The 26,883-nt window shown below is 40.3% G+C and overlaps 1 protein-coding gene across 7 annotated transcripts; it reads right to left on the minus strand.

The window, feature by feature from the left end:
- Positions 1-390: 390 nt before the first annotated feature.
- PXK (PX domain containing serine/threonine kinase) lies at positions 391-26,777 on the minus strand. 7 transcript variants are annotated; one of them, XM_014946710.1, is made up of 18 exons: positions 26,732-26,777; positions 26,016-26,063; positions 21,153-21,339; positions 19,154-19,231; positions 18,915-18,988; positions 17,944-18,018; positions 16,572-16,676; positions 16,311-16,412; positions 15,530-15,691; positions 14,097-14,214; positions 13,578-13,656; positions 11,317-11,365; positions 10,479-10,556; positions 9,990-10,076; positions 9,339-9,408; positions 8,323-8,382; positions 4,567-4,649; positions 391-1,497 (listed from the first exon to the last, which is right to left on the minus strand). In XM_014946710.1, the coding sequence occupies exons 3-17, from the start codon at positions 21,289-21,291 to the stop codon at positions 4,594-4,596; spliced, it is 1,332 nt and encodes a 443-aa protein (XP_014802196.1). In that variant the 5' UTR covers positions 21,292-21,339; positions 26,016-26,063; positions 26,732-26,777; the 3' UTR covers positions 391-1,497; positions 4,567-4,593. The 7 variants fall into 7 exon arrangements, with proteins under 7 accessions (XP_014802196.1, XP_014802194.1, XP_014802193.1 ...); XM_014946708.1 differs by having other exon boundaries at positions 8,323-8,385; XM_014946712.1 differs by lacking the exon at positions 391-1,497 and adding an exon at positions 4,921-4,955.
- Positions 26,778-26,883: the final 106 nt, after the last annotated feature.

A 26,883-nucleotide genomic window follows, 5' to 3' on the forward strand; every position in this document is an offset into this window, starting at 1 on the left:
GTAGCAGTTGTGTAGATTGTGTTGGAAGAGCTGGGAGAGGGTCTGGGCCGAGTCTGTGCCCCGGGCAGGCAGCCTCTGCACCAGCTGGGGAGGAGATACTTCCCTCTGGGAGCAGGAGAAGGGCTCCGGTCCTATTTCAGTCAGGGGCCAGGAATACCTTTCAGGAGAGCGAAAGCCGCCTGGAGGAGTCTGTGCCCCGGGCAGGCAGCCTCTGCACCAGCTGGGGAGGAGATACTTCCCTCTGGGAGCAGGAGAAGGGCTCGGGTCCTATTTCAGTCAAGGGCTGGGAATACCTTTCAGGGTATTGGTGTTAGTAGAAGTGCCCTTAGGTTCTTAGGAAGCCTGGCTTGCGGGTGAAATCCGAGCTGAATTTAGCCACCACCACGCTGCTGAAGGAATTCCATTAACATTTTAATAAAAATGACTGGATATCACAGGTTACATGAAACTTTGTACAGACATTCTCTGCATAGTAACAAACACTGATGTACTTGAATTTAAAAAATGGATTATCTATAATCCTTTAAAGTGCAATTTGTTTTAAGGTTTTAAATCAAAAAGGATCTTTCAATAAAGTTTAAGCTGTAGAATTAACTTGAAGTAATTTTGCATTTAACTAAATCATGAATAATATCCCAGTGCCCTATTAACTCCCATTTCAACTGTTTTAAAAACACTTTCCCTTAGAGTTACAGGTAGGATGTCCATTTAAACAAGTTTAATGAAACAGCATTTTTACTCCACCAACAAATGTGGTGGGGATAAGATTTAATTCTCCAGTTCCCTCACCTGTGCAGTACGCTTTAAGGGTTGGGGGAGGGAGGGTGTTGGATCATCTAACACAAAACTTGCTGATTCAGTGCAGTGAGAATGAAGATGAGTTACAACTGCATGAAGAAAAGAGTTGAAAAACTGAGCAGACTTAAGCTACAGTCCTGTAATTTGAAAAAAAGGGGTGGAATAGAACTAGAAAAAAATGCATTAATTCATGATCATGGTCATTCCTATTGCAGGTTTTTATTCAGCTTTATAGAAGTTGCTGTTCCCCTGAAACTGAAGCTAGAGAACAAAGTTCTTGAAACCAAGGAAAGAACAGAGTACTTATCACAGCGTGGCAACGCGATGCAGACGGGGTAGTGCTGCCGCTCAAAAAAAGCTGAAATGGGGGTAAACGGCGCTACAGCGTGATCAGCCGCTGTGTGCTGGTGGGTCTGGCGGTGGTCGGGAGGGTCTTGTTCCTGGACAGCACAGGAGGGGGAGAGGGAATTCAATCCTGGGGTGACCAGTGGCCTCAGCTGATCCTGGGAGCGCTGTAGTCGCAGGTCTGTGTTTTCTTCAGAGTTCCTTTCTGAAAGTTTTGGATGGAGCTGAGCAAGGCTCCTCGGCTTGCACTGACGTGGGGCTGCGGGCTCGGCTGCGCTGGCACCTCTGTGCTCAGAGGAGGAGCTGCTGGTGGCAGGGGCGGCGGTGGCGGTGCTGGGGGTATCAACGATGCTCCTGTTGAGTTGAGGAGAGAAGATGTAGTTTGATTATGTCAAGAAGGTCCTGCTGCAGAAGACTGCAGCCCAGCTGGACTCGGTCAGTCCTGCACTAGCCATGTCATTCCTTGAGTGGCAGTGGAGTGTGAAGAACAGAACGGATGAAAAATGCCAGAGTGATCAAATCCCTCTATCTGCAGGTGAGTTGTGTCACTCAAGACATCTCTGAAACGAAGCCTGACGTGCCTCAGTACTCAGGGATGAAAACATGACTCAAATGGGATCTTGCACTGAGGGAAACAGAGATCACTTAACAGGACTTCCCAGCCTTGGTTTCTCTTGTTTGTCCCCAGTGATGCAGTTTGCTCTTTGGGTCATGAACAGTAACAAGAGACTGGAAGCAAATCTCACTACCTGCTCTTATTTACATGACTAACTTCACATTCTTACAAAGGACCACACTCCTGCAGTATTTTTGATGACCGCTTGGTCAGATTATATTCTAGTTTTAAAGCACAAACTGCAGATAGAGTTTTCTGGAAGTGTTTCCCACTTCCACGGTACTTTCAGACTTTCTCCAAACATGTTGTAACAAACGCTTGTTTCACAGTCTGAATGAATCACAACCATCTGGCTCTCGCCCCTCTTGCTGCCTCTCGTGCCCCCACCTTTGTGCTGTCCCTTGCTTTCTACCCCCATCACATCCATCTGGTGCTTCTCATCATGCTTCAGCCTTTCTGTCCTCACTCCCTGGGAAGTCAGAGTCTGCAGTGGGGCAGGCACGCGGCAGCGAGGACCTGCGTGGAGGTGCCTCCTGGCAGCTCAGGTCCAGGCAGGTGGCCTTGTTTGCCCCAAGCAGCTCTCCCAAACATCCCGATCTTGTGCAACTCAGCTGCTGCACATTGCACCGTACATAAGTAAAATCAAAGATCCATGTGGGACTAAGAGCAAAGGGCTTCAGAGGTGACCCCTCGCCGCTCCACAAGAGACCCACGTGAAGGTGGCATTGGCACCTCACCAGCCACATGGGGAACGATGGGGCTGTCTTGTCTCATATATTCTGCAAGTTCTAATATCTTAGAACTATTCAACAGTGAGTTTTAACTTATCACCTAGATCATAAGTTATTCCATAGAAAGACTACAGAGACAGGTGGCACCTCTAGTCTAACACTTGCTTTTGTTAGCTCTGACCTACAAAGAGGAATATGCCAGTAAGTGGGAAAGGGCTATGATACAACACAAAACAACATGAGGTCAACCAAGAGGCTATGGCTACAGAAGTAGAACTGCTAGCTATGAAGTAAGCAAATAAAAAGCAGTTAAAGGACATTATGGCACATGGACTCAAGGTATTTGATGAAGAATAAAGCTCAGGTACAGGAAAAAAAAAAAAAGCAGGCAAAGTTCTCTGTGTTCCACTTCTCTCTCAATTCCTCACTTAACGCTCTCAGACTAACAAGTAATAGTAAAAAAATAACTGCTGCAATTAAAAAATGCAGTTATACTAGATGAAAGTCATAGCTCAAAGCTCCCTCATTTTCTACTTGTACCAGTCTTTGAAGAGAGACCTTTCCTGTATGGGAGCAAGCTCAAAGCACAGTGTATTAACACAAAGCATTCAATTTTGCCAGTGTACATTCATACATGCTGTGACTGTAGCACTTCCAACTCCTCAGGAGAAATTCTCATTGGCATGAAAACTTTCTGTGGCAACAAAACATGGAAATACATATTGGGTTCATCTTGGGTCTCCTCCCTTCCAGAGGAAATACTCAAGTCCTAGCAGAAATAGCAGAGATCGACTGAAACGATTTAACATGCCTGTTGCATGTGGATCAACTGCTCTCTTAAGCAATCAAAACATTACACAATGTTAGCACAAACTGAAATAAATTGCATATTGAAGCCTTGGGGCCATCTAACTTATCCAAATCTACTATTTACACTAGCCAAAGATTGTTAAGTCAATTTATTATTAGAAATACTGAAAAGCCATCCCCTAGGTTAGTGTCCTTCTGTTTCTCGTGTGTAGGGAGTGCCAGCAAAGTGCAGCAAAGCAAATCTTGACACTTTGCCAAAGGAAGAACAAGACCAAGAACGGTTAAAATAACCACTTTGTGGTTAAAGTGGTCAGAGCAGAGCACTGTAGGACTGGTGAACCAACGCTATCACCAAGCTGATCAGATGAACTGCTGTAAGAGGGCCAAGACCAGCTAATCATATACGAAACGGCTTGAAAGAGATGCAAGAACTGCAGAGAACAAAGCCATGATTTTTGGCTGCAATTGCAAGCTGAGGTTGAAGAAGCTGCAAGTAGTTGTACCAGACGCAGTGGGGAATGACCATGAAGAGAGTGGGCAGGGCTCTGTATGGAATACAAATACAACAGTAACGTATCCAGTGAAAGAAGGTACACTTTTGACAGAGAGGGGAGCGAAAAGCCTCAAATGCTTGGATCACTAAGTATTATTAGGCCAAGATTCCATGTGTTGTCTTCAAATTTAGCCTGGTTATTTTGCAATTGGGGTAGAAAAGATAGGGAAGTAGGGGGAGAGCCCACCTTTCCTCCTGGAAAACTGCTAAATTCCTCAGGACTCACTATTACTGAAATTGAGCTGCCAACAACATCATACAGTTAAACTCTCGGGAGACTGGTTACAGCCAATGATACTCCCACACCCCAGCTCTGCTTTGAAACATAAATATACACAGTTTTTAGGATGGAATCTGACTAATGATGAGTATTACATATTGAACCCATCTATTAAGAGCATGATTTTGAAAATCTTCAAATTGATTAATTTCAATTAGTCAATCAAAACCAAGCTATCCTTCTCTTCTTGACGTGAGTGGTGCAAAGGAAATCTTAGTTCACCTGGGTGTACTCATGTGCAGTTACATCTGCAGATTAAATTGTTCTGCCCAAAAGTGAAATATTTTCCTGTATATAGTAGAAAATATGTTTGAGACAAGTCCTCAGTTATCACTAGATCTTTCCAGTACATATGTTGGAAGAAGTTGCCTGAAAACACACATTTTACTCATTCATGCAGTTGTAAGAATAAAACACTCAAACAAGAACTTACCAAGGTTTTTTTACAGGGACATTTTTGTTAAGAGAGTGTGTTAAAAGGAATAGGAAGTAAATCAGATGCTGTAAACTTGATGCCTGAATTGAAACAAAAACTTAATTATGAATTTAAAGTGACAGTAATTGTGCAAACAGCATTAAAAACTCAGCGGAGAATGGGATGCAAACAAAGAAAATTATTTTAGTGATAGATTTTTTAAAGATGCTGTATTTCATTAAAATAATCCATAAGAACGTTCAGATTTTTTTTTTCTATTCCCTCCCAGTACTAAGCAAGTTCAAGATTTGCATTCAACTTTCCCATACAGAAACAGAGCATCTTTAAAGAGATAAATCAGCATTAGCTTACTTTTCCGAAAATTCACGTTCAAAATGATGCATGCTCTATTGAAGACAGCAGAGAAAGAGAGAGGACACAAGTTAATCATCCGGTTCTCGTGTCAAAGTAAGAAAAACAGATACTGTTAGCTGAAAAGTTAGTATAAAAATCAATACATTCTTATTCACTGACAAATATGAGGATAGCAGATTGACTATTTCATATTACATATACAACACATTGTCTGATTCTGAGTAACGAACCACAATTTTCCATGCTATAAGCATTATTATACTCGATGAACAAATAAAACACACATGCTTTCGGCTGCACATGCCATAATTCAAGCTTTACAGGATTAAAGTGCATTTAGAGAGATTTAGCCAGAAATCTGCCGGAAGATTAGCCATAGAAGATGAAATCCATTCCATTCAAGGAACACCTCCTGTCGTGTTAACACCCATATTTACACTTACGCCGCATGGGTCCAAGACACTCAAGAAGAGCACTTACTAAAGCATTCAAATTGCCTTACAGAAAGGTGAAGGGCAGAAAAGGTGCACCACGTGGGTTTCTGTGAAACATATGTTGTACTGAAGGATTCAGAACAACTGGCACAGAAAAAGATAGCTAAAGTTAAGTACAACTCTTTCACTTCGTCCCCACAGGGAAGCAAAAATGGCGCCCTCCAAACTTTGCTCTGTTGTAAGAGAGCTCGCTGGTATTTTACGGGCTTACTGGATTTAGAGAAGACACAGTGAAGCTTTAAATAACCCACACCACGGTGTTCTGTGTCCCTTCTGATCTTAGCCACCGCTCATAGCCACAAATTAAAAAAAAACCCAGATTTTCAAGAAAGCAAAGAATTGTGCAAATAGAGAAAAAAGAATCAAACATTCAAGGGAGAATGTCAGAAACACGGGAATGTTAGAATGACTTGTCACGATCTAAACAATTTTATTTCAAAGATGTTATTCAGCTGGGTGTCTGCAACAAAACCAGACCAAAACTCTAGTCAATGAGAAATGCCCACGAGAGCCTGCACTTCCAGGAGACACCTTTCCCCTCAAAGCAGGTTGTGCAATAGATCCTACAGTTGCAGCTATCCTTATGAAGACAGCTGAAGACAGCGATCATTTTCTTTTTTAGTAAGTTTTGCACTGGCTACACCAAGCACTCTACTGCAAGCCAAGTCTCCCAAGGCCTTTGGTTCAGAGACAAAGCACCTCTCAACGTGTGAGAAACCCCCTCATGTCAGCCTGGAGCCTGTTCCCCTCTGGTTGGTGTCTCCGGCTCTGCACATACTCATCCACACATTACATTGATTTGGTCAGTCAGGGGCCAGGAAAAGGGCACGAGCTTCTGTTGAGTACACTTTTCCATGGATACCATGGCATCGTCTCAGCAAGATGCTCTGACATGCCATGGTTCTAATGCAACCACAACCAAACCAGAAAGACAGATTGAAAACCTCATTCCCCTTCTGACAGCCATCTCACCACACCAACAGCCACAAGCAATTTTGATTTAAAGGTAAATATCCTTAGTAAGTACAAGGAAACTGGGAGAGAGAGAAAGGCTATAGATGTAGCAGTTGTCACATAGAAAGTCCTACCATGGGGCCAGTGAGTCTTTCATCGAGTCAGTTATAGCATACTTGCTTATAATAGATGAAACGACAACGTTGCTGGTGAAAAAAAATAATTAGGCTCACTAGCTTTCTCTTCGAACAAATATCTTAAGTTTCTCCTATGAATTCTACTCACAAAAGCACTCCTGGAATGGTGACACTTGCCTTCACACCTGAAGATGTGTAGGTCTGAAGGTGCATCAAAGCCATCAGCACGCTGAAGCACTTTCCAGTTTGAACGTGGGTAGGGCAACACACACAGTGTCAGACGGGGCTGATCACCACCAGTCACCATGAGCACACTGGCAGCAGGATGACCAACACACTGTGACAATGAGGTTTGAACAACAGAGCCAAGTTTTGAGCCCAAACTTGAGCTATTTTTAGCCACTTGAGCCACGTCTACACGTAAACCTGCATCACATGCTCAAAACTGGAAAAAGCTTTCAACCAAATTCCAACACACTGAAGTTAAAAATCTAAGTAAAGAGTAGTTTTATTGCAGGGGGCGGGGGGGGGGGGGTGTTTTCTAAACATCTCTCGGTTTTGGAGGCATAAGGTTTTTGTTGTATTTTCAGCTACTTCCTTATTAAAGCAGACAGAACTGGAAATAAACCCTCCAGGCTAAGAGTCAGTATATCCACAGAACAGTGCTGTCATTGTGTAACACAATAACAGTAATTATCTTGTTTAGACTAACTGGGAGAAGTTACTTCATAAAATATACACTTCAATATACCCTCCATTTGAAGGAGAAATGACTAATTTGAATTTCAGCATGACTGATTTGAATTACATCACACAGACTGTAGTGTCCTTTAAAAGACCATCCACAGCAAACACAAATTTGCTTTGCATCACTTCGGTTAACAAGTTGTGCTCCGTAGAAAGTTCCTGGGACTAGGAATCCCATGGCGCGAGTCATCATAACAAACAGCAATGCCATGGACTGCTTCCCTTCTAGAAACGTATTCCATTATCATCTTTCACTGTTAATCTTTGCTGGTGCCTCTCTCCTGCCTTTCGGACTGAACCATGGCCTCTATTGCTCATCTTCAGATTTGTAATCAAACTGTCACGAGCATTTCTATTGCCCACTCAAGCAGGTTCTTCACCACTTCCCGCCACCTGGCCTAAACATTAGAAAAACTGTTTTCACTAGCAAATGGGAAGAGGGAACTGGCCACAAATAATAAAGATATTATTTTTAACCCAAATCAGTTTCTGACTTATTCCTAACAGTTCTACTGGTGTTATCAATGGGCTGGAGCAGAACAGAGGAGATTTAAGCAGCCTGAGCCACTGAATTCATCACACCTCAAATTCCTGAAACTACATCACAACAATACAGGGTAAAGATACACAAAAGATACACAAATACAGGGAAAATACGCAAAACCAAGAGCTCAACAAACAGTACTTCAGAGTAAACAGACCACTAACATCAGCACAAATGCATACTGCAACATGAGGGCTAGAAAATGTCTGGAGAGTAGAAATGTCAGTAAGACTGCAGTAATAGAGACTTTGAAGCAAGCCCTTATACTCTATGGGTAAATCATACCACATGTATCTCAAGAAAAGTTACTCAATGAAAAAGAACAGTATTAAGACGTTCTCTGTGGCCCTCAAAAGAGAGCAAATGCCTACACTCAGGCGGACACAAGATAAATGTCATCTGTGTGTTCCATCCTTGGAAACCACCATCCCTTAGCCATCCTTGGGAATAACACCCACAGCTTGGGGGGGAGTGAACAGAAAACAAAGAAAAAGACAAATACTGTAATGACTCTTGAACTTACCTGCTGTAGAGGGCGGAGTGGGGGATGATGGAGATGTTAATGGGGAACTCGCCCCAGAGCCTGCTAAATAAAACAACAGTCTAGTAACTAAAGCTGTGACATTAAAATTCAACACAGTCAGACAAGACAGATTGTTGGAAACAGGCCAACTTTATTGACTGAAGATCCAATCCTGCTTCCACTGAAATCTTGGGAAAGATTCCCATTCATACAAACAGTGTCACTCAGACCCAATCAGACCAGAGACTTAAGAGTACACAGTATCAGAGGAGCTCCAAAGATATAAGAAGCGCGCTCAACAGTATTCCTCAATGGGAAACACTTCTTTTCTGTTGCTTAGGCTGTTGGATTTCAGCGTCCAAATTCTGTTCTCCTTAAGAGTTGTGCCACTGCCTGGACGCCACCCCATTTCTCCTTATAAGAGATGATTTTCAGTCAGTTGCTGTACTCCACAAGTTACTCTGACATCTGACTATTCCACACTAGGCTGCTTTTGGACACATTTTAGCCAGGCAAGTCAACTCTGTTAAACTGTTCAGTAGTACCAACCATTCCTTTTAACTAAATTAAGACCTGTCAAAGGCTCTGTTGTTTTAGAATTTGGCACTGAAGGACCAATTAAACAGATAATTTTCTTATTCATCTTAACACCTTACTTCGGAATACAGATCACCACAGTTTCTCTCTGAAGGCTACATTATTAAATGGCCTAAATAACGGATGTCTCAAAGGCCAAACAGAATGAAGAGACTGATTTTTTTCTTTTTGGAGGAATGGCGCATGGAAGAGAGGCCACATCACTTTATAATACACAGCTGAAAATCTAACACTGACAATATTTTTCAGTCCTAGATTTATCTATTATTAAATAGCCAAAACAGTGGTATCAGGCTCTGGTAGTCCAATATTAATGTGTAAATTTATGGTGACCCTGGATCTTTTAAGCCAGAAAATGACACCAACAACAAAAACATTGACATAGCTGTGTAGAAGCAAGCTCTTCTCTCTGTAGTTACCTGAGTTATTTGAGTTGCTGTATTTTGCTGAGTGTTCTTCCCCACTTTCATAGGCAGAGCGTTTTGACTTCTTTAAAAAAGAGCAGAAGAAACAGAAGGTGCGAATAAATAATTGCTTTCCATGATAAGGAATGAACTGACACACAGATTTGTAACAGCCATCCACTGGATCACACAAGGTTTATCAATGCTCAGCATCCCTCTCCCCACACCCACACGTGCTCCCACGATGACATCAGCAGCAAAGCTGTTCAGATACCTCCAGGAAAGCAAGCGGGGCAACTCCAGTGTCCTCTGACCACAAGGGAAAGGCAGAAAACTGACCCACAAAAAGGCAGAGAAACACAGGCAGCGTGCTGCAGGAGCAGGCTGAAAACGGCTCCCATACCCCCAGCAGGAAGCAGCACAGGCTGTCAGCGGTGCGTGAGGTGCTAACAAAGCCTGTTTTCATACAGCAGCCTCCAACAGGTTAAACCAATATGCAAGTCAGCTACCATTGTAATTTAAAGTTCTCAGGAAGTGAAGCTACAGAAGTGAAAACCAGGAAGCAGTACAGAAAAACAGGACAGAACAGACCTGCACACCCGGGGCTGTGCAGGCTAAACATTCAAAAAAGAGACATGTCTTTTTCTATATTCAGAGATTGCTTACTTTTCGTGCTAAGATCTTCCTTTTCTTTTTTTCTTCTTCAGAGCCGTGATGAGATTGAGCTCTTGTCAGCCTTCTGTGCTGGTGAATCTTCAAAATGAAGAGAAAACAAAAAAAAGACCACGTTAAGATCTTAAACGTTCTGAGACAAGGCATATGTCTGGGGTGTAAGAAAACACACTGCAGTCACTCTATGTGTTTAGTTTTCTTTTTTCGTTTTCAGTTTTTATCTTTGCTGTTGCTGGTAGTGGATGGAGCCTCATTACTGCAGCTAAAATGCTCCTTTAACTTAGGAGCCACTGCCTGTAAAGCTGCACCAGTTAAAACAGTTAAATTCCATACAGTCAACAGCTGTTCTACAACTCCTCAGCAAATCTGTTGATGAAAGCCTTTATCACTTCTGAGTGAGTAAAAACTCACTTTCCCCATGTCAGAGTGATAAGAGGAAATGGAATATCTGTAGGAAATACAGTAAAGAAATGCAGACGTTACCAATTTCTGTTCTTCTGTTAATCGTTTTTCTATGCATTCCTTGGAGATTTTCAATGCCTCTTTTAGCTTAGTAGGAATCTAATACAGAATGGGGAAAAAAAATCAAACACAAAATATGATAAAGGAAAACATAACTTGCCTCCTAAAAGTTCACCATTCATCTGATCCTGTTGCCCATCTAAAGTCCCAAGTACTGACACTATTCCCTTAGTGAAGGCGAAAAGAAGAATCTAGATGCATGTTTTCTACTCCAAACCTAGCTACGGATCTAACAGCAGGGGCCAGGGACTGAATAATGGAAGGGATACTCTGATGGCAGGGACAGCTAACTATTTTGATACTCAGGTCACACCCCAAACTGCCACAAGGCTGACAACACAACACATGCAGCACATGCCCTCCAGGAGAAGTGTTCTGGGGCAGCTCCCCACGGGGAGCAGATGTGGCTCCCCAAACCTCCCAGCACCAGAGCTGGAGCTGGCAACAATGTGGTGATGGTAGCACCTTGCAAAATCAGTTTCCACAGGTCTTAGCAATTTGTTGCCTCCCACTGCAAGGGACCCACATTACTTAGCAGCCTCTGCTCAGATCGAAGGCCATCATTAGTCATGCAAATGAACTCCTGAACAGGAACTGCAGTTGACGACTCATGGGTCACACCATGTACCCCTTCTAAGGGGTGATACAACATTCTTGGGTACAATTCAGGAAAGGAACCTAAATACTGATGGCAATTGCCATAAAGCCAGCTCTCCTCTACCCCAATCTGTCAATTAATGTATAGTTACCCACAGCCTGGCATTTCCACAAACATCAGCAAATCAAGATTCAACTCTACCTTAAACTGTGGTTTCTCAGAGTTTGTTAGCAGGACGTCACTGAATAATCTGAGTGAATGAAAAAAGGGGAAAAAAAAGAAAAGGAATATTATTCCCAAGAGACAAGCAGAACTATAGCAACAATACTACTGGTACTGTTCTCTCTTAACTCCCTCTTTCTCCTTTTCCTTCTCTGTCCTCATCTCTAGGCCACTGTTTGGGTTTTTTCCACAGGTTTTTATGTACTGCTTTTTATTTTCCAAGCATTGCTGTAAAATTAGCAGCATCTAGCCCTCAGAATGTACCTACTGATGGCAGAGTAAGCAAGATTGTGTGAAGTTTTTTGAAAGGTGATAGAACAGGTACAATTACCAAAGACAGAGAAGAGCTTCCCCAGAACAAAAATGCCTTTTCCTTAAAAGTATGTGGATTCTTTAACGACAAAAGATTACCAGGGACTTTATTTGAAATTTCACCTAAACAAAATCATTGTTCTTGTTCAGAAAACTGTCTTAGCACAGCTGCTGTTTTAGTATTAACAAGAATCTCGTGAAAGATCAATGAGTGAACTTAACATCTGAAAATATCTGCTTTCTTGTCTGTACTCTGGCAAAAGAAACCAAAGCAAATATTCTAATATTTTTGCTCTCCCATCTGTGGTACCAGCAGCAACAGCATAAATCATTAATCCTTTTCTATCCGAAACAAAGACACTAGAGGGCAATGGTAGTCTGAAAATAAACTGGTTAGTCCATTTCTAGATACTTTGTTCTGGAGAACATACTAGAAAACTGTCCCAGAAAGAGACCTCAAGCCTGGCTCTGAGACAAAGATTTCAGAGATTTTTTTGTTGCTGTTCACTATGGAAAATTATCACAGGCCTATACTAGAGAAAACAAATGCAAGTCTAGAATCAAGTTTATAAGAACAGTGTTCCATGAAAAATTCAGATAAAAAACAAATTTTAAAATATTTTTTAAAAACCCATGAATCACATATTTACAGGGCATTTTTCTGACCCAGTCTGATTACGTGTACTTGCAAAATTCAGCAAATTCATAGTCTACACGGTTATAATAAATAGAAAAGCTTAATAAATATTTAAATTACATTAATAGCATTGCACATCTACATAGAACACTTGTGAAGATTATTGGTATGAGGGAAGGTAGTATATAGACCTATATATCAGAGACAGCTGGGCACAGATTGTTTGCTCAACATCTTTTAACACCTGTATATTCCTGTATTCACAGATTTTTCTTATAGTATTTCTTCCCTGCTTACATTCTCCTCTCTACCTCCCAACATCTTTAAGAGCAGAGGAAGGGAGGAGTAGAAGGAATTAAGGCTGAGACAAGCCTGCAGTGATTCTTCCCAACCAGGAAACACAAACCTTGGAGCTTGCTCTAAATGTCCTGTGTACTGTGAGATCAGACCCAGATTTAGGTATGGGCAACCTATGTCATTTATAAGGTTGTGACTCTGGCACCTCGTATTAAGAAAAAACAAAAGAATCCCCCACCAGGAGCTGTGACTTTATGCTCAGCACGCTGGTGACATGTCCCAGCACAGTGACAGCAGGCAATTTCCCGGGTTAATATTGTCTCCTAATTGCAGGAAGGGTGGCACTGCAGACAGGTTGGAGCTCCAGCTCAGTCGTGCACTGACACTGCTCCCTTTCTGCATCCTGATCTTGCTCTATACCTGCCTTCACCACTTCACTGAGTCCCTGGGAGGGCAGCCTCTAAGGAAATATATTCTGTCTATGCTTCAGAGAATCCCTAAGCCAGCCCTGCAAACCAGCCAGAACTTGTACGACGTAACATTTCATACCCAGACCCAGTCTAAATGTCACTGCTGAGCAAAGCAAGAGGTTCTATTTTGCTAGTCATAAGTAAACTGATAGCAAAATCTACTGACGTAGATCTGGAGGGGACATGCAAAAAGACTCCTTATTCTAAATGCTTTGAAACAATCTGTATCTGATCTCAATCACACTTGCACTAATTTAACAGCTGGATCAATTTAAATCATAGCACCATGCTAAATGCATTCATGACAGCTCCAACACACCAAGAGAGAAAGAAATCTTAAATGAGCATCTACCAAGTGATAGATTCTATAAAGCCTATCAATTTTAAACCTTAATTTGGGACACACGGCATGCCTCAGAATGAGGAGTAAATCTTTCTAAAAAGGAACAAGAGCAAAAAGGTTCTTCCTCCTAATATAATTTAAAACATCACTATGAGTATAAAACAAGTAAAACCAGACTTACGGCATCTGTAAGAGCCGTGAAACAGTTGGCATGCCATTCTTCATAGCTTCACAGGTCAGAATGGATTCCAACACAGACGCTACCAAAGAAAGAATAAGAATGAACACATTTTTGCACTGCAGGATAGCAAATGATTTAGAATGAACATCTGGCACTGCTGCATGATGTCCCCCTAAGCACTGCATCAGCTAAAAAGTGATGAAGCTCCATGGCATGTGTTTTTTATTATAGTGTTACTATTACACATACAAACTTTTCAAGAATGTTAGACATGAGGCGAGGGAAACCAGACATCTAATTACTTACTACATACTGTTTTATCACTCCATTAAAAAAATACTTATATGCTACATATATTTCAGGAAGAACACATCTTCTGTTTTTTAAAAATTACTAAGCGATTCTTTGCGGTCACAGGCTCCAAAGCTGTTGGGCTGCTATTTTACAGCACTTTAGCTTAGGTAAAAGGTAAGGGTACCCAGGAAGCTGAGACTGCCACTGTCTCGGTTGTGTACTCACCAACAAATACCGATGGTGCAGGAGGGAAGCTGTCTACTGGAATTGTATCTGGGGGTCTTCCATACGTCATTTCATACAGTAAGTGCCCAAAGCAATGTACATCAACACCTTCTAAAGTCTGTAGAGGAACAACAAAATAAAAACCCAACTTGCTAGAACTAATCAAGTTTTCACAACTGGTTTGAAAACATGCAATAACCCATTAAAGAAAGGGAGTGGTCTCTCATTTGAAGATAGAAAAGGGGAACCATTAAGACAGTTTGTAACCACAACCATTCCCCTGCACAACTTTAGCTCAAATAAAATCTTCACACCTCAAACAAAAGCAGCTACTGCTGTACGTGACGATACAATTGGGACAGCAGCATAGTCATGTTCTGTAAAAACGTGTAAACTCTTTTCATACACAGCAGTTCAGAGCCATATTTTGATACAAATCACAACCAAGCACATTTTCCTAGCTAAGTCAAACAGGAAAGAACGAGATTCATAATATGACCAGCTGCCAGGCTACAGAGATAAAAAGACAGCAAAAATATAAACCAAACAAACCTAGAAGAGTCTTTTTCACTCCTCCTTAGGTTTGTACAAGCTGTACATAACAAGCTAAGCTCCCAGACAGCACATTTCTGAGATTTTTGAGTCATGTTTAAACAGAAATGGATCCTCTTACTGGAAGATGCTTAGAGCTTTGATGGCACTAACAGATTTGGACTAACCATGAACTTTTGATCGTTCCTTTGACAACACAGTAGAACTTGTTTAGCAAGGTCAGCAAGCAGCTGTCTCGTGATACTGTATGGAATTTATTACAATGAGCACTTAAAGGCAGGGCAAGATGCCGGCTAAAAAACTGTATTGCTGCAACAGGGCAAGTTTGTTTTCACATTTTTGTAGGAAGATAGCATTTTGCTCTGCAAGCCTGCAGTTAAGAGACACCCTTCAAACAAACGAAGAACAGCTTTTAAAAGCTAGACACCTGCAAGCATCTAATCAATATTCACACTATCCACCAAAGATAAGGCTGATGCTACTCCCAGCTAAGACCAAGTAATAACCTGCACTCATTGCACAGACATACAAGAGAAAAAGTGCATTAGACAACATTTCTCTGAAATACGAGACCAGAGTGGGAAAAGATCTTAACTGCAGTTTACCTCTATTTGTGCCAGCACTGTTGTCACAAAAACACTCACCTGCCCTCCCCTCCTACCTACTTACCTTTGCCCTCAGCCTCACTCCATGTGCTGCCACAAAACTGTGCAGCCAGACAGTGATTTGGAGGAAGCAGAAAAGGGAGTTGATGGAGAAATCTCCGATAAAAGGAAGGGGGTTGAAAGAGGTATTTTTTCATTCTAGTTAGTTCTCCACAAACAGAAGTTGAGGATAAAGGGAGGCACAAGCATCAGCTGAATTAATTGCCTGAATCTTACATTAATTTTCCGAAACTGTGAAAAGTATGATCGATAAAATGATGGAAGTCCCAACAACGAATTTTCTAGATCCAGTAACTTGCAGGTGTCCCCATCCAGCATCACATTGGCAGAGTGAAGATGGCCATAAGGAAATCCTTTCTCATGCAAGAATTTTAACACCTGAAAAAAATCCAATACAGAAGCTGCTCTGATGATCTCAAGATCTTAAATGCTCCAATACTAAAGCAGATACACAAAAAATGTGGCCCCTATTTGGAATGCTTGCTCAAGTTGATCTTCTGTCTACATCACCTTTGGCTGACTATTAATTTCCATCTCACTGGTAACATTTCTCACAAAACAAACATTTAATGATGGTTCTCAAAGCAGCCTTATAGACACCTTCCATAAAATTCACAATTCTACTGACTATCATAGTTTGAATAAAAAAAAAAAATTAATAAATCAACAAAACATTAATGAGAATGAATTTATGGCAAATGTTCTGCAGGATATGAATTACTTCTTTCTCTTTTTCCACAAGGAAAAAAATACATTATCAACTCTCTCCCATTTAAGCTCCACACATACCAACTTTTTTTTTTTTTTTGTCAGAGATGGCCTCACACATTTACATCTAAATTCAACTCCCAGCAGCTAATCTTAATTTACATTTAGCTTTGAAGTCTGCTACTGAAATAAAGCTTGTGTGTTCAAAAGTTTGTCTACTTTTTCTAGTTAAACCTGTTGGCCTAAAAAACCTAAATCATAAAGGATGGTAAATAAAGCAAAAAGTTACCTCTAATATTTGCCTTCCATATGTTTTTATTTGCTGAAGTTCAAGACCTTGAATTTTTTTAGGATTGCAATACTTCTTCAGGAATGGGTCTTTTGGCTTTGCCTTTAAAAGAAACACACACATCAAGTATCACACTCAGAAAAGCCAGCAATTGTCTTAGTTTGCTTAGAAATAAATGGTAAATGTTTTATAGAAGACATCCTGTGGCCATTCCAGGAATTATTCTACCATTTGAGTTGAGGGCAGGCAGGGTGACCTTACCTTATAAATAAGGTCCTTTAGCGTCCCTTTTTCACTGAACGGTCTAATAACCAGCGCTGAAGATTCATTGGCAGTGGCAAAAGTGATTTTGTAAATATAAGGATGCTACCAAAAGAAGAAACTGCAAGTAAGTTTTAGATGACAGATTCTGCAATTCATTTTTGCTCAAGTAAGAAAAGATCCACCTGAATTGTATATTTAAGGTAATAAATTGGATTCTGTCCGTGACATTTGCTCAAGTTAGTCAGTCTTAACCTGGAGTAAATGCAAAGAAAACTTCACAAGAACATTGTTCAATTTCCACATAAATATTTAAAAAAAAAAAAAAAAATCCATCATCTTTTTTTAACAAAACATACTGGCAGTTGAGACAAATTAAGACTCCAAGACTCCAGCCCCATTAATACTTATACATGAGCAGCTTTACTGCAGGTTTAAGTCATGTTAAGCTAAGAAATTCATTCATGGTTTTATACAACCATGGCACATAAGGGAACTCAGCATTAATAGCTGTCATAACAGTTTTATGTCTTCAGAAATTATTATAACGACTTCCTGCAACTTTGTGAAACCAAATGAGACGGCATAGTTGGAAATAAATTACACATGCAACACAAACTTCAATTGAAATTACAAGTTAGGAAAAGACCCCCTGTTCATGACCTAGTTTAATACATCGATTTCGGTGAGGTTTGGGGGTTGAAAAGCTTAGTTTTCAGCCTCTTCTGTTGTGTACATCTGCTGAGTTCCAAGATGGCACAGAGGTTTACCAGTTGCAATGCCATCCTTTTCAGCCAGTCTCTCACATACTTAACATCCTTAAAGAGAAACTCCTTTTGGAGACAAACTCCTGTTTTTCAGAGAGAGATGCCTATTGGATATATAACGTGGCATTGCAGAGGAGCTTACATTGTACAGCCTCCTGTGTACCTCTACTAAGATATTCCTGTCTTAAGTTCAAAGAACTGAAAAAATAACAACACTCATTGTGCTGCCTTTTCCACTGCTGCCCGAAAATAACCTCAGCACATGGGTTAGCAATTGCACCTAGACAGCACTATCCTAACAGCCTAAAAGTGCTCAGGAGCTGAAATAAAAGCTCATGATCTCACACTACTGCACAAGAGGCAAAAAATACAATTAACAACAACTCTGAATCTCCTGTAATAACCCTGCAGGATTACTATTTGTGCTGAGAACATGTTACTTCATATTGTGTGGGAAATGTAATTAAAAGGTTCACCCATCTTTGAATGAAAGCAACTCTAAAATTACAAACTATGTCTGCTAGGCTACATGTGCTTTTGCAAGACCAGTTCTTGACAAGCATTTTGGTGCTGGCACCATTTAAAAGTCTTCAAGTAATACTCACAGAACAGGAAGAAAGAAGTTTCACAGCATACTGTAAGTCTTTGTCAGACAAGTATTTATCAGGGCCAAGATCAGCCTAGAAATAAATAGGAAAAGAATGGCACCATAATAGATGTTGCATTCCATAAAGAAAACATGATCTATATTCTGCTCTCACAAATTAAGGCAGCTGCTTGAAGGTATATTTTGAAGAGCAAGCAAGGAAATTACACATACAGAAAGAAACTTGGAAGAGGCTGGAAAAGACCATGGTTTCACAATACAAAGTGTCTGAAGGTAAATAAGTATTATTGCCTCCTTCCTCCCTTCGTATCTGACGTGCTTTACTAGCACCGAATGAACTCTGCCAACCCCAAACTTGGGGACTGTGCACATTGTGAACTGATAAGGTTTAAACCCCTACCTTCTTCCTCTCCAGCAAAAAAAAACTTCCCTCCTCCTGCAGGCTTTAGTGATATCTGCTCTGCAGTGAAGTCTCACCAACAGCTACACTGATATAATTAAGAGGGCAGCACATTTCAGCACAGGAACACAAGCAAGCGTTTAGTAACAACAAACTATTTGGTATTAACACATGTCTACCTTAAAGGAGCAGTTCATGCCTTTCTCATATGTTGGTTTGTCAGTAAAACTAAAGATCTGAGTAAGGAAACCCACCACATTGAAACGGGTCACCTTGTTATTTTCAGTAAACAAATTTATACTACAGTCACCATCATTACAACTGAAGAAACAGAGATGCAGGAATAGGAGCAAATGACCAGACACAGAAACTTGCAAACTGGATTTGCCACCAGAGGAAAGAAACATAGGAAGCTCCCACACCATGCGTCCACCTAAGGGATTTCAAGGCTCTTTCAAAGCCTGAGCTCTCAAGTCTAGCTCTCTGTCACTCGTGCACAGTAGTCAATATAAATTAAATAAGCCAGGTTCATTAAGAAAAACTTGAGTAGGAGATGAAAGTACACATACCCAGCTTAACATTAGCCTTTCCTTTGGTTGATTCTTAGTCTTCATTAAGAAATACTTCTTACGTATTCGCCAACCTACAAAAGAAGAGTCATCAACAGCTTTAATTAAAACACTACTAAATCAGGTGGCTTACAGGCAGGACAAGGTCTGTAAGCAAAGAAAGTATTGTAATCTTAGGGCAACTCGTAGAGTTGGAAAAAAATATCAGGCAAGTTTTCATGCATACATGCTCTTCTCACCTATATCTTTTAATGGTTCTACCACTTCCCACTTTGGCTCTGATCGGAAGAACATTGAAACGTGCTGTAAGGCAATTTCTGGAAAGAAAAAAAAAAAAAAAGAAGTTTTTAAGAGACTATTTAAGATAATGATTCACATGTTAGGTAAGGTTCAATGCCAGAAGGAAGCCTGCAGGGATTCAGACTGAAAGTCAGCAAAATCACTTTAAAAGGAAATCAGATAAAAACACAGTTAGAGGGCATTTGCATTTTTAACCTGAGAACTCAAATCCACAGAGAAAACAGAGAAAGCACTGCCTTCAAAAAACTTAGCTTATTGAGTTTGCATTCTGTCTGTACTAGATCTACACTTCCAAGTCCAAATCCAAATCCAAAGATTTCCCACACTACATTAGATCACAAAATGCTTCTGCTATATCTGTAAAAAGTTAACACTTTTACGTCTCTTTAATGTGCATCTCCATTGCCGTTATTACATGTAAACTCATCAGTTTGTTTCACTAGGTGTTAACCTGTCCTTTTCTGTGCAGGCAAAGGTATTTTGCTAGCTATTGTGATCCAACACGTATTTCAGGGGAGAGGGGGAAGTCACCCTTCTGGTTACCAAATTCTCCCGCAGCTGGGAACACAACTGGCTTATTCATGAAGCGATTTGAGGGGAAATCTCAGTGAGAAGTGGTGACAGCAGAGGAAGAAAGGGAATCATGCCAACAGGGAATTTTCTCTACTATGGCTTATCTTGGCATAAAAACACAGTAAAAAGGTAAGGATGCACTGATCTTTCTGCACTATATCTTCTCTCTCCAAAAACAGGCTAGGAAAAGAGAGAGAACAGCGCAATAAATATCAGCTCACTGCTCCAGTATTTAAAAAAAGACAAACTGATGGTGTTTGCAAGGACCGTAGACAGTGAGTTCATTGCTGCTAACTTCCCTGAAAAAAACAATTGTGATGAAAGCTCTCAGAACTAACACAGAAGTCACACAGTGTCTCCTAGAGCATTTCAATTGCTTGCTCAGCATTAGACAGACAAACTGCATCCTTAAAGAGTTACTAATAATTTACAACTCCTCCACAGCTTATCATAAACATCCGGGAAATGTTCTTTGCACTTTGAAGCTGGAGATACGAGAATGTTACATAAAGGGAGAGCAAAAATACAAGTGAAAAGGAAACAGTAAGTTCCTGCTTCAGTAAGCTCTGCTTTTATGAAAACAAGCTTTGCATTTTGCAAAGAGTCATTTTGCCCATGAACCGAATCTATGGAGTGGGTTTCATCACTAAGAGGAAGTGTTTTTTTCAGTCTGTAAGACAAATATTTAACAATTTCCAGTGGCTGAAGCTGAAGTCAGACAAATTCAAAGAAGAAACATTTAATAATGAAGAGAAATGATCACTGGGATATCATTTTAAGGGACGCAGTGATTTTCCGTACTTGGGGGGAGAAGGTGTGTGACTCCTCAAGCCTTGAAAAAGTACTCAACCTAGCTCAAACAGTTCGTGCTAGGAAGTCTCACAACCCAAAGTGACAGCAGGAGCTAGACAAGATGACCACAATTGTTCCTGTTGATTTGAAAATCTCAGAACCATGACGAACACAAGTTTCAGTGTTCAGAAGACCGGCTGTTCTAACAAAACGCAGAGCTGACAAACTTAATTTCATCCTGTTCTCTGGTAGACAAATAATTTCCAAACACCAACCCTCTCCATTTATCACGACCTGTGAAAAAGTAGATGTCACTCTCACCAAGCACACACACTCGCCCAAGTTCTGCTTATATAGATCTTGGCCCTCATCACTCCTCTGGAAAATAATTCAAATATTTTGATTTGGCAATCGCAGCGTGATTAATGCAGAGTAGGAGAAACATTATCATAAATAAGCACATGCACAGAGTGATAATTTTGAAGGTTGTGCCCCCCATCCGCCCCCCACGCTTCGATGTAAATCCATGCCAGCATTAATGGAAGATGCACAATTTTGCAATTCCTCACTTACCAGTGTAGTTTACGGAATAGCTGTTTGGGTCCAAGAATTTTTTTACCAATTCACAGTTAGACAGGATGTGATGGGTAGTAATTACATCAAGATAGGCCTGGAGTCCCTTCTGTCTTTCAGCTATGAATTCACGCTCCATATTTCCAATCAATTTTTTTGGAGGAAGAGGTAGACTTAGAGTTGAGATCTTAAAAAGAGAGGAAAAATTACTAACCATGCTCTCAAAATGCCTCGAGGATATAAACTAGCAACCCAGAAAGTAAAAGAATCTCAGCAGCAAGCTAACTACCGGATAACTCTTTTGTACTGCATATATACAAGCTCTTATGATTTTTCTAAGTACCGTTGTCAGGGTGAGCCAGTCAGACAACAGCTTGCATCCCACTGTGAAGAGATTAGTAAGTGGAATGAAACTGAAAATGCAAGAAGATAAATTTTTGCTAGTGAGTCATGCATTTAAGATCACAAAACTTTCAGATACTAAATGGCTATAATTTTCAGCCAAATCCTTTCTACGCCGTACCCCCACCACAGCACAAAACCCATTCACATCTTACCCTTTTCACCAGAAAAGATTTATGCCTTTTTATTTCATGAAGTGCAGATTAATAACTTTCCTTTGCGTCTACTGCCTTTATCAGTAATTTAAATCCCTTAGTGTCAGTATTTTAAATCTGTAGTTTCAAACATGGTGCAACTTTTCCATTTTCTCTTCCAAATGTATTGCCGTACAGTTTTTAAACAGCTATACATCTTTCAATCCAGAAATATCTGGAGTCTACCAGTAGATGTGCAGTAGTCATTTTATGTGGACATAACTGATCCTAAATTTCAGATAAATATCAGAGAAATACTTCAAAATGGGACAATGAAAAAATGGACAGAAATTCAGAGCCTTATGTAAGTCAGATCAAAGAGATCAGCTTTAGAAAACAAAACTAGGTTGCACACAGTGTTTACATTCAATTACATCATGTGAATTGCCAGAATAATTTTTTCATGTTGTTAACACATCGTTGTCCTGTAGATCAAAGCACCTGCCTTGGGTATGCTGAGTCTCCATGGGAGTTATCTTTAAGAAATACGTATTGCAGGAATCAATTACACCAGATGCAATAACCTCATTTCTAAAGTAAACAGTTCACCAGGGAGAAGACAGTGACTTGTGGTGTTTGAACAACTTTCATTTCAACTAGTAGAAAAAGTACAGGATTAGTTCAACAAACTGGGGCAGAAGTAGCGATCCCTCTCCTTCTTTCCTCCTCCTTTTTAACACAGAACTTGTCTCCTCTCACCTCACCTTAGCACTTCCCCTACTTCTCCTGTTTCTGACTGCAAATCGTGGGCTAAAAAAAAGATCTATAACTATGCCTGAATTACCAATGTTAATAACAATCATCCAATCCACCCAGCATTTTTTAATGCTCTTTTACACCCAAGGAGGGAGGAAAATACATCCAGGAATAAACCCAAAAGCAACATTATATCACTTAAAACTAACCTACTGAATTACTGGCTGTAACACCAGGGGCATAGAGCACTTTCATGTACAGACTGCTCTTACTTCAATTCAAAACCAAGTTTCTAAACAAAAACTAAATCCGTTTCTGTGAAAAGCGTGTCAATTCACAATCACCTTTACCTTCTTGACCTAACAGCTAGCTACCATCAGAGAGAACAGGACTGTAGTTCAGATGTTTTCAAACCGCCATTATTTGCTTTAAAAATTATTTTAATAAACCACACGTCTGCTATTTTTCAGCAGAAAGTGACATTCACCCCAGTTTTTTGTAGGTATCTGCCAATACACAGAGCACAGTGAGAACACTGTCTGGCAGAAGAACACCTCACTGAGGTTCTGACCTCGCATGCTTTCAAACACAAGTGGTACTTCTCAGTGGCCCCAGCTCAGCGCCAGAGCCAGGATGGGCCTCGCCACACAAGAACCTGGGAATTAACATTCTTATCTTCAAACCACAGCCCGCTCAGGAATGTCTGTTCAAAAGCTGCAATAAAACGCTTCACGAAAGCCAGATATCTTGCTGTGAATGCTGTACCAGTAAGTAGTTCACTTAACAAAATGGATGAGCAGCCAAAGATCTCCACATATCTCTGTCAAGTAAGTGAAGAGGAAGAAATGCAGGACGGTCTGGAAGGAGCATTTCAAGCCAGGGCACAGCTGAGAGTTCAGGGAATCTGCCTTGAAATGTTCTGATGCAGGTCAGGGTCACAGCTATACACGGCTCATTATTTCCAAGGGGTTTGGTAGGACTGCATCCCCTCACCTAAACTGCTTGGAAACTCTTGGTCCTTACTATTTTTGAAAGGGAGCACCAGACTAACAACAGAAAAGGTGCATTCCAGCTCTGCTGCAGCTGTGTGTTCAAACACAACCACCCAAACCTACAGAGAGGTCAATTATGCCACAAGAAATGAAAAAACTTGGGGCTTTACACCCAAAAGAAGCTCCAGCAGTTTTTCCAGCAACGTCTCAGTTTTGAAGAATGATTTTTGTATTAGGTTTTTTGTATTTTCTGATTGATCATTGCTTTATATTGTTGTTTTGATTTGGGGTTGTGGTTTTGTTGGGTTTTTTTTGAGGGGGGGTGTTTTATTTGCTCGGAGTTTTGTTTATTTGCTTGTTTACTCTAATTTCAATATACACAAGATGAGAGTTTAGAGAGCTTAAAAACAAGTCACGGGACCTGAATAGTGTGATGAAATATTGTTGCTTAGGGTTCTGGATGGGAAGAACTGAGGAGTGTTGCATGTCTTAATGGATCAGAAAGCTTCAACTCCAGCACCACAAAGAGCATTTTATTTAAAACTCCAAAACAGTAGGAGAAAAGAGCAATTTTAACATGCTTCTCGCCAGCTACTGTCTGCTGTCTCTCAAGCCCTGACATAAGGAACTAGGCTGGAGGAGCAGTGGTGTTTGTCAAAAGCAGAGTTGTGCATCTTTGGTGAAGGCTTCAAACTCTCTTCCTGCCCTTCTGCTGGGCACATAACGAAGAATTACACCTCTTCAGCAGCTCTCTGTACTAGCCAGAAAAGGCTTGTCTCCAAGCCGAGATACATATTTGCCTTTCCAGACTGTGGAAAGCAAAAACAGGAGTTTGAACATCAAGGGATGAGCAGCAGTTTCCACTGAAGGAGACCAAGTCCTAATGAACACGGGTTGTTAATTTAGCTGCCCTCTGCATACCCTCCTATCCAAGATAGAGGTATGCCTTGATGATTCTGTTGGATCTTTTCTATCCATCCAAGCAGCTGACATTTTTGTCCCAGATTTTAGTATCTCGTAGCTGCAAAATCTCTCTCTCTTTTCAAATTCCTCCTTGTCCCACTCTGTAAGTTGCTGTCAAATAAATTACTGAACCCTCCACTTGTATCATTCACCTCTGCCTCAGATACAAAGGACTTTCCTTTCTGTCCTACATCATACATACCCTATTTACCTTCACTTGCTGTACTTCCCACCTAGGTTTAACCTTTCAGTACCTGCCATTTCTAAATTTTAAGTCTTAAAGGTCCATTGCCTTTTCAACTAAAGCTGCCTCATTTGAAAGTTAAATGAGGAGGCAACTAAGCTTTTTCATGCCTTAACACATTCTATTCCCCACGGATAAGGGGAGCTTGTTATAGGTGGCTGCAAAAATGAACTCTTTCTTCTTTTTAAAACTTTCTCAAAATTCTCACTCTGATCTCTATCAAAACTTGACTACAGTTAAAGCTACAATGACCACTATGTGCTGCAACGGACACGTACCATCTCAATTCCCTGTGTCGCAGTGGGTGCTTATCTAATCTTAAATCTTGTATTTCTCTGGAGCAGGAGGTGTCTTTGTATTGCATTTATTCAGAACATCACACAAGAGGTTTCTAGGTCATGGAAATAAAGTTTCTACGAGCCACTGCACATTCAATAAAATAATTCCACAATGCAACCACATTGCATCTCTTGAATTATGACTAATTTGCCCCCTATCCACCTTCCAGCATAGGAATCAATTACAGCAGACTATCAGAGTGCACAGTTCAACATCCTTACATGTTTTTGCCCACTGAGTTTCACCAAGCAGATAGCTGATGATTGCAGGGAGAGGGGTGGGGAAGGGGAAGGAAAGGAAGCAGTATTAAGCTCTTGAATTCATGCAACATTTAACAGGGGGAAAAAAATTCAAAACCATAAAAATTTCTCTTCAAATTGCAAAAGCATGCACTTTTATCTTGCTTGCTTAGTGCTATGGAAATCTCGAGTAACAAGTTTCACTCCTGTAGATGCTAGTCACTGCTGCTTCCCCCTTTTTCCCAAACACACTCATATGCCCTGCTTTTTCCCACACAAACTAAAAAGAAATAATTGTCCTAAAAAGCAAAAGAAAACACACAGTAAGTCCAGTGTTTAACTAAGGAACGCTTTCCAGTGATACAGAAAACCATCACATGATAAGCAGCATCTGGTAGTGCTTTTAGACGAATATAAATAATGAGACACATAGCACTTCAATGCTGAATTTATAAGGTTGGTATGTGCCTTGGCTTTCTTCAAATCAAAGGAGGAACAAATAATAACACATAAAACCGGAACAAGTCACAATACTGAAGGAAAAGATTCAGTATCTGCCAATTTCCTCCACTTCTACATAAGTTGGTCCTGGTAATGCTTAAATTAAAATTTTACAAGAGAAAACGTAAGAGTGAAAGGTATACATTCAAGTTACATTTGAAGTCACAGTTTCTCTTGACAGCTATGTGAATTTGTATTTTTTCTTCGCTGCAATATATTAAAACATCACAAGCCATTTTAAAGATATCCTTCTAAATGTCATTTTATATTTATATATCAAGGGTAAAAGTTACCTGCAAGCTATTATTAAGCAAGTCAAAGTCACTGTATCGCCTCACAATCTGCAAAATACAAAGTTCAGGAAACACATTACTTTTTCCATTAGCATTTTACTCTTCAAAATCCCATCAGACAAAATTAGTTCCCATTTATAATAATTTTCTTTTTTTAACCATTTTCGTACAAATATATAACTGCTGGATTTGTCACGTTTTGCCAGAGAGCAAAAAAGATTTTTTAATCACATCTTGACCAAATCAAAAATGTATTTCTAAACATTACCTTAAAACAGCCTAAAAATATTTGCAAGGAAAGTTGTCTGCAAACAAAGTATTTTTGCCATATTACATGCAACAACTTTTCATAGTCATCTTAATTACTACTTCTAGGTTTTGTTGATCATGTATCAGCAAGGCTGTGATTTTAGCACTCAGGAAGGCAAACTGGCTTTTGAGATGAAAAATGATGGTCGTACCAACACACAGTAGTAACACAACAAGCATTTTTCCTGGAATATTCACAATAGCAGCAAACAACATGCATTTTGTAGCTGGCAGCAATACTGGTTTTCACTTAGTTTTTGACCAAAAATATTCAAGCACTTCATGTTCTCAGTACCAAAACAGCATTTCCCTCTCCAGCTCAAATTTAAAATCTAGGAAGAGGCAATTTTCAAATTCTTCCTAAAAAAGGCATCCTGGTTTAAGAAATCCACAGTGTAAGAAATTACCTGCCAACTGTTTTCTGCTGAAACTCCTCTCTGAACACGGATTATGTATTCCTAATAAAAGGAAAAAGTTATTAGAATTGAGAACTAATGAGCTGAAGAAAGTTATTAGGTACTTCTCCAAATATGACCACTATTCAAATAGGAAACATTCA

Source organism: Calidris pugnax, unplaced genomic scaffold, assembly GCF_001431845.1.
Source record: "Calidris pugnax isolate Ruff unplaced genomic scaffold, ASM143184v1 scaffold81, whole genome shotgun sequence".
Classification (NCBI taxonomy): domain Eukaryota; kingdom Metazoa; phylum Chordata; class Aves; order Charadriiformes; family Scolopacidae; genus Calidris; species Calidris pugnax.

Bases quoted from the DNA above. Each gene is read 5' to 3' on its own strand.
- PXK (XM_014946706.1), bottom strand. From the start codon at position 21,291: ATGGAGCGTGAATTCATAGCTGAAAGACAGAAGGGACTCCAGGCCTAT. The intron at 13,657-14,096 runs GTGAGTACACAA...TTTCTTTGGTAG, and splicing joins TGCACCATCGGTATTTGTTG to CGTCTGTGTTGGAATCCATT. The intron at 10,077-10,478 runs GTAACGTCTGCA...TTCATTTTGAAG, and splicing joins TAACAGAAGAACAGAAATTG to ATTCACCAGCACAGAAGGCT.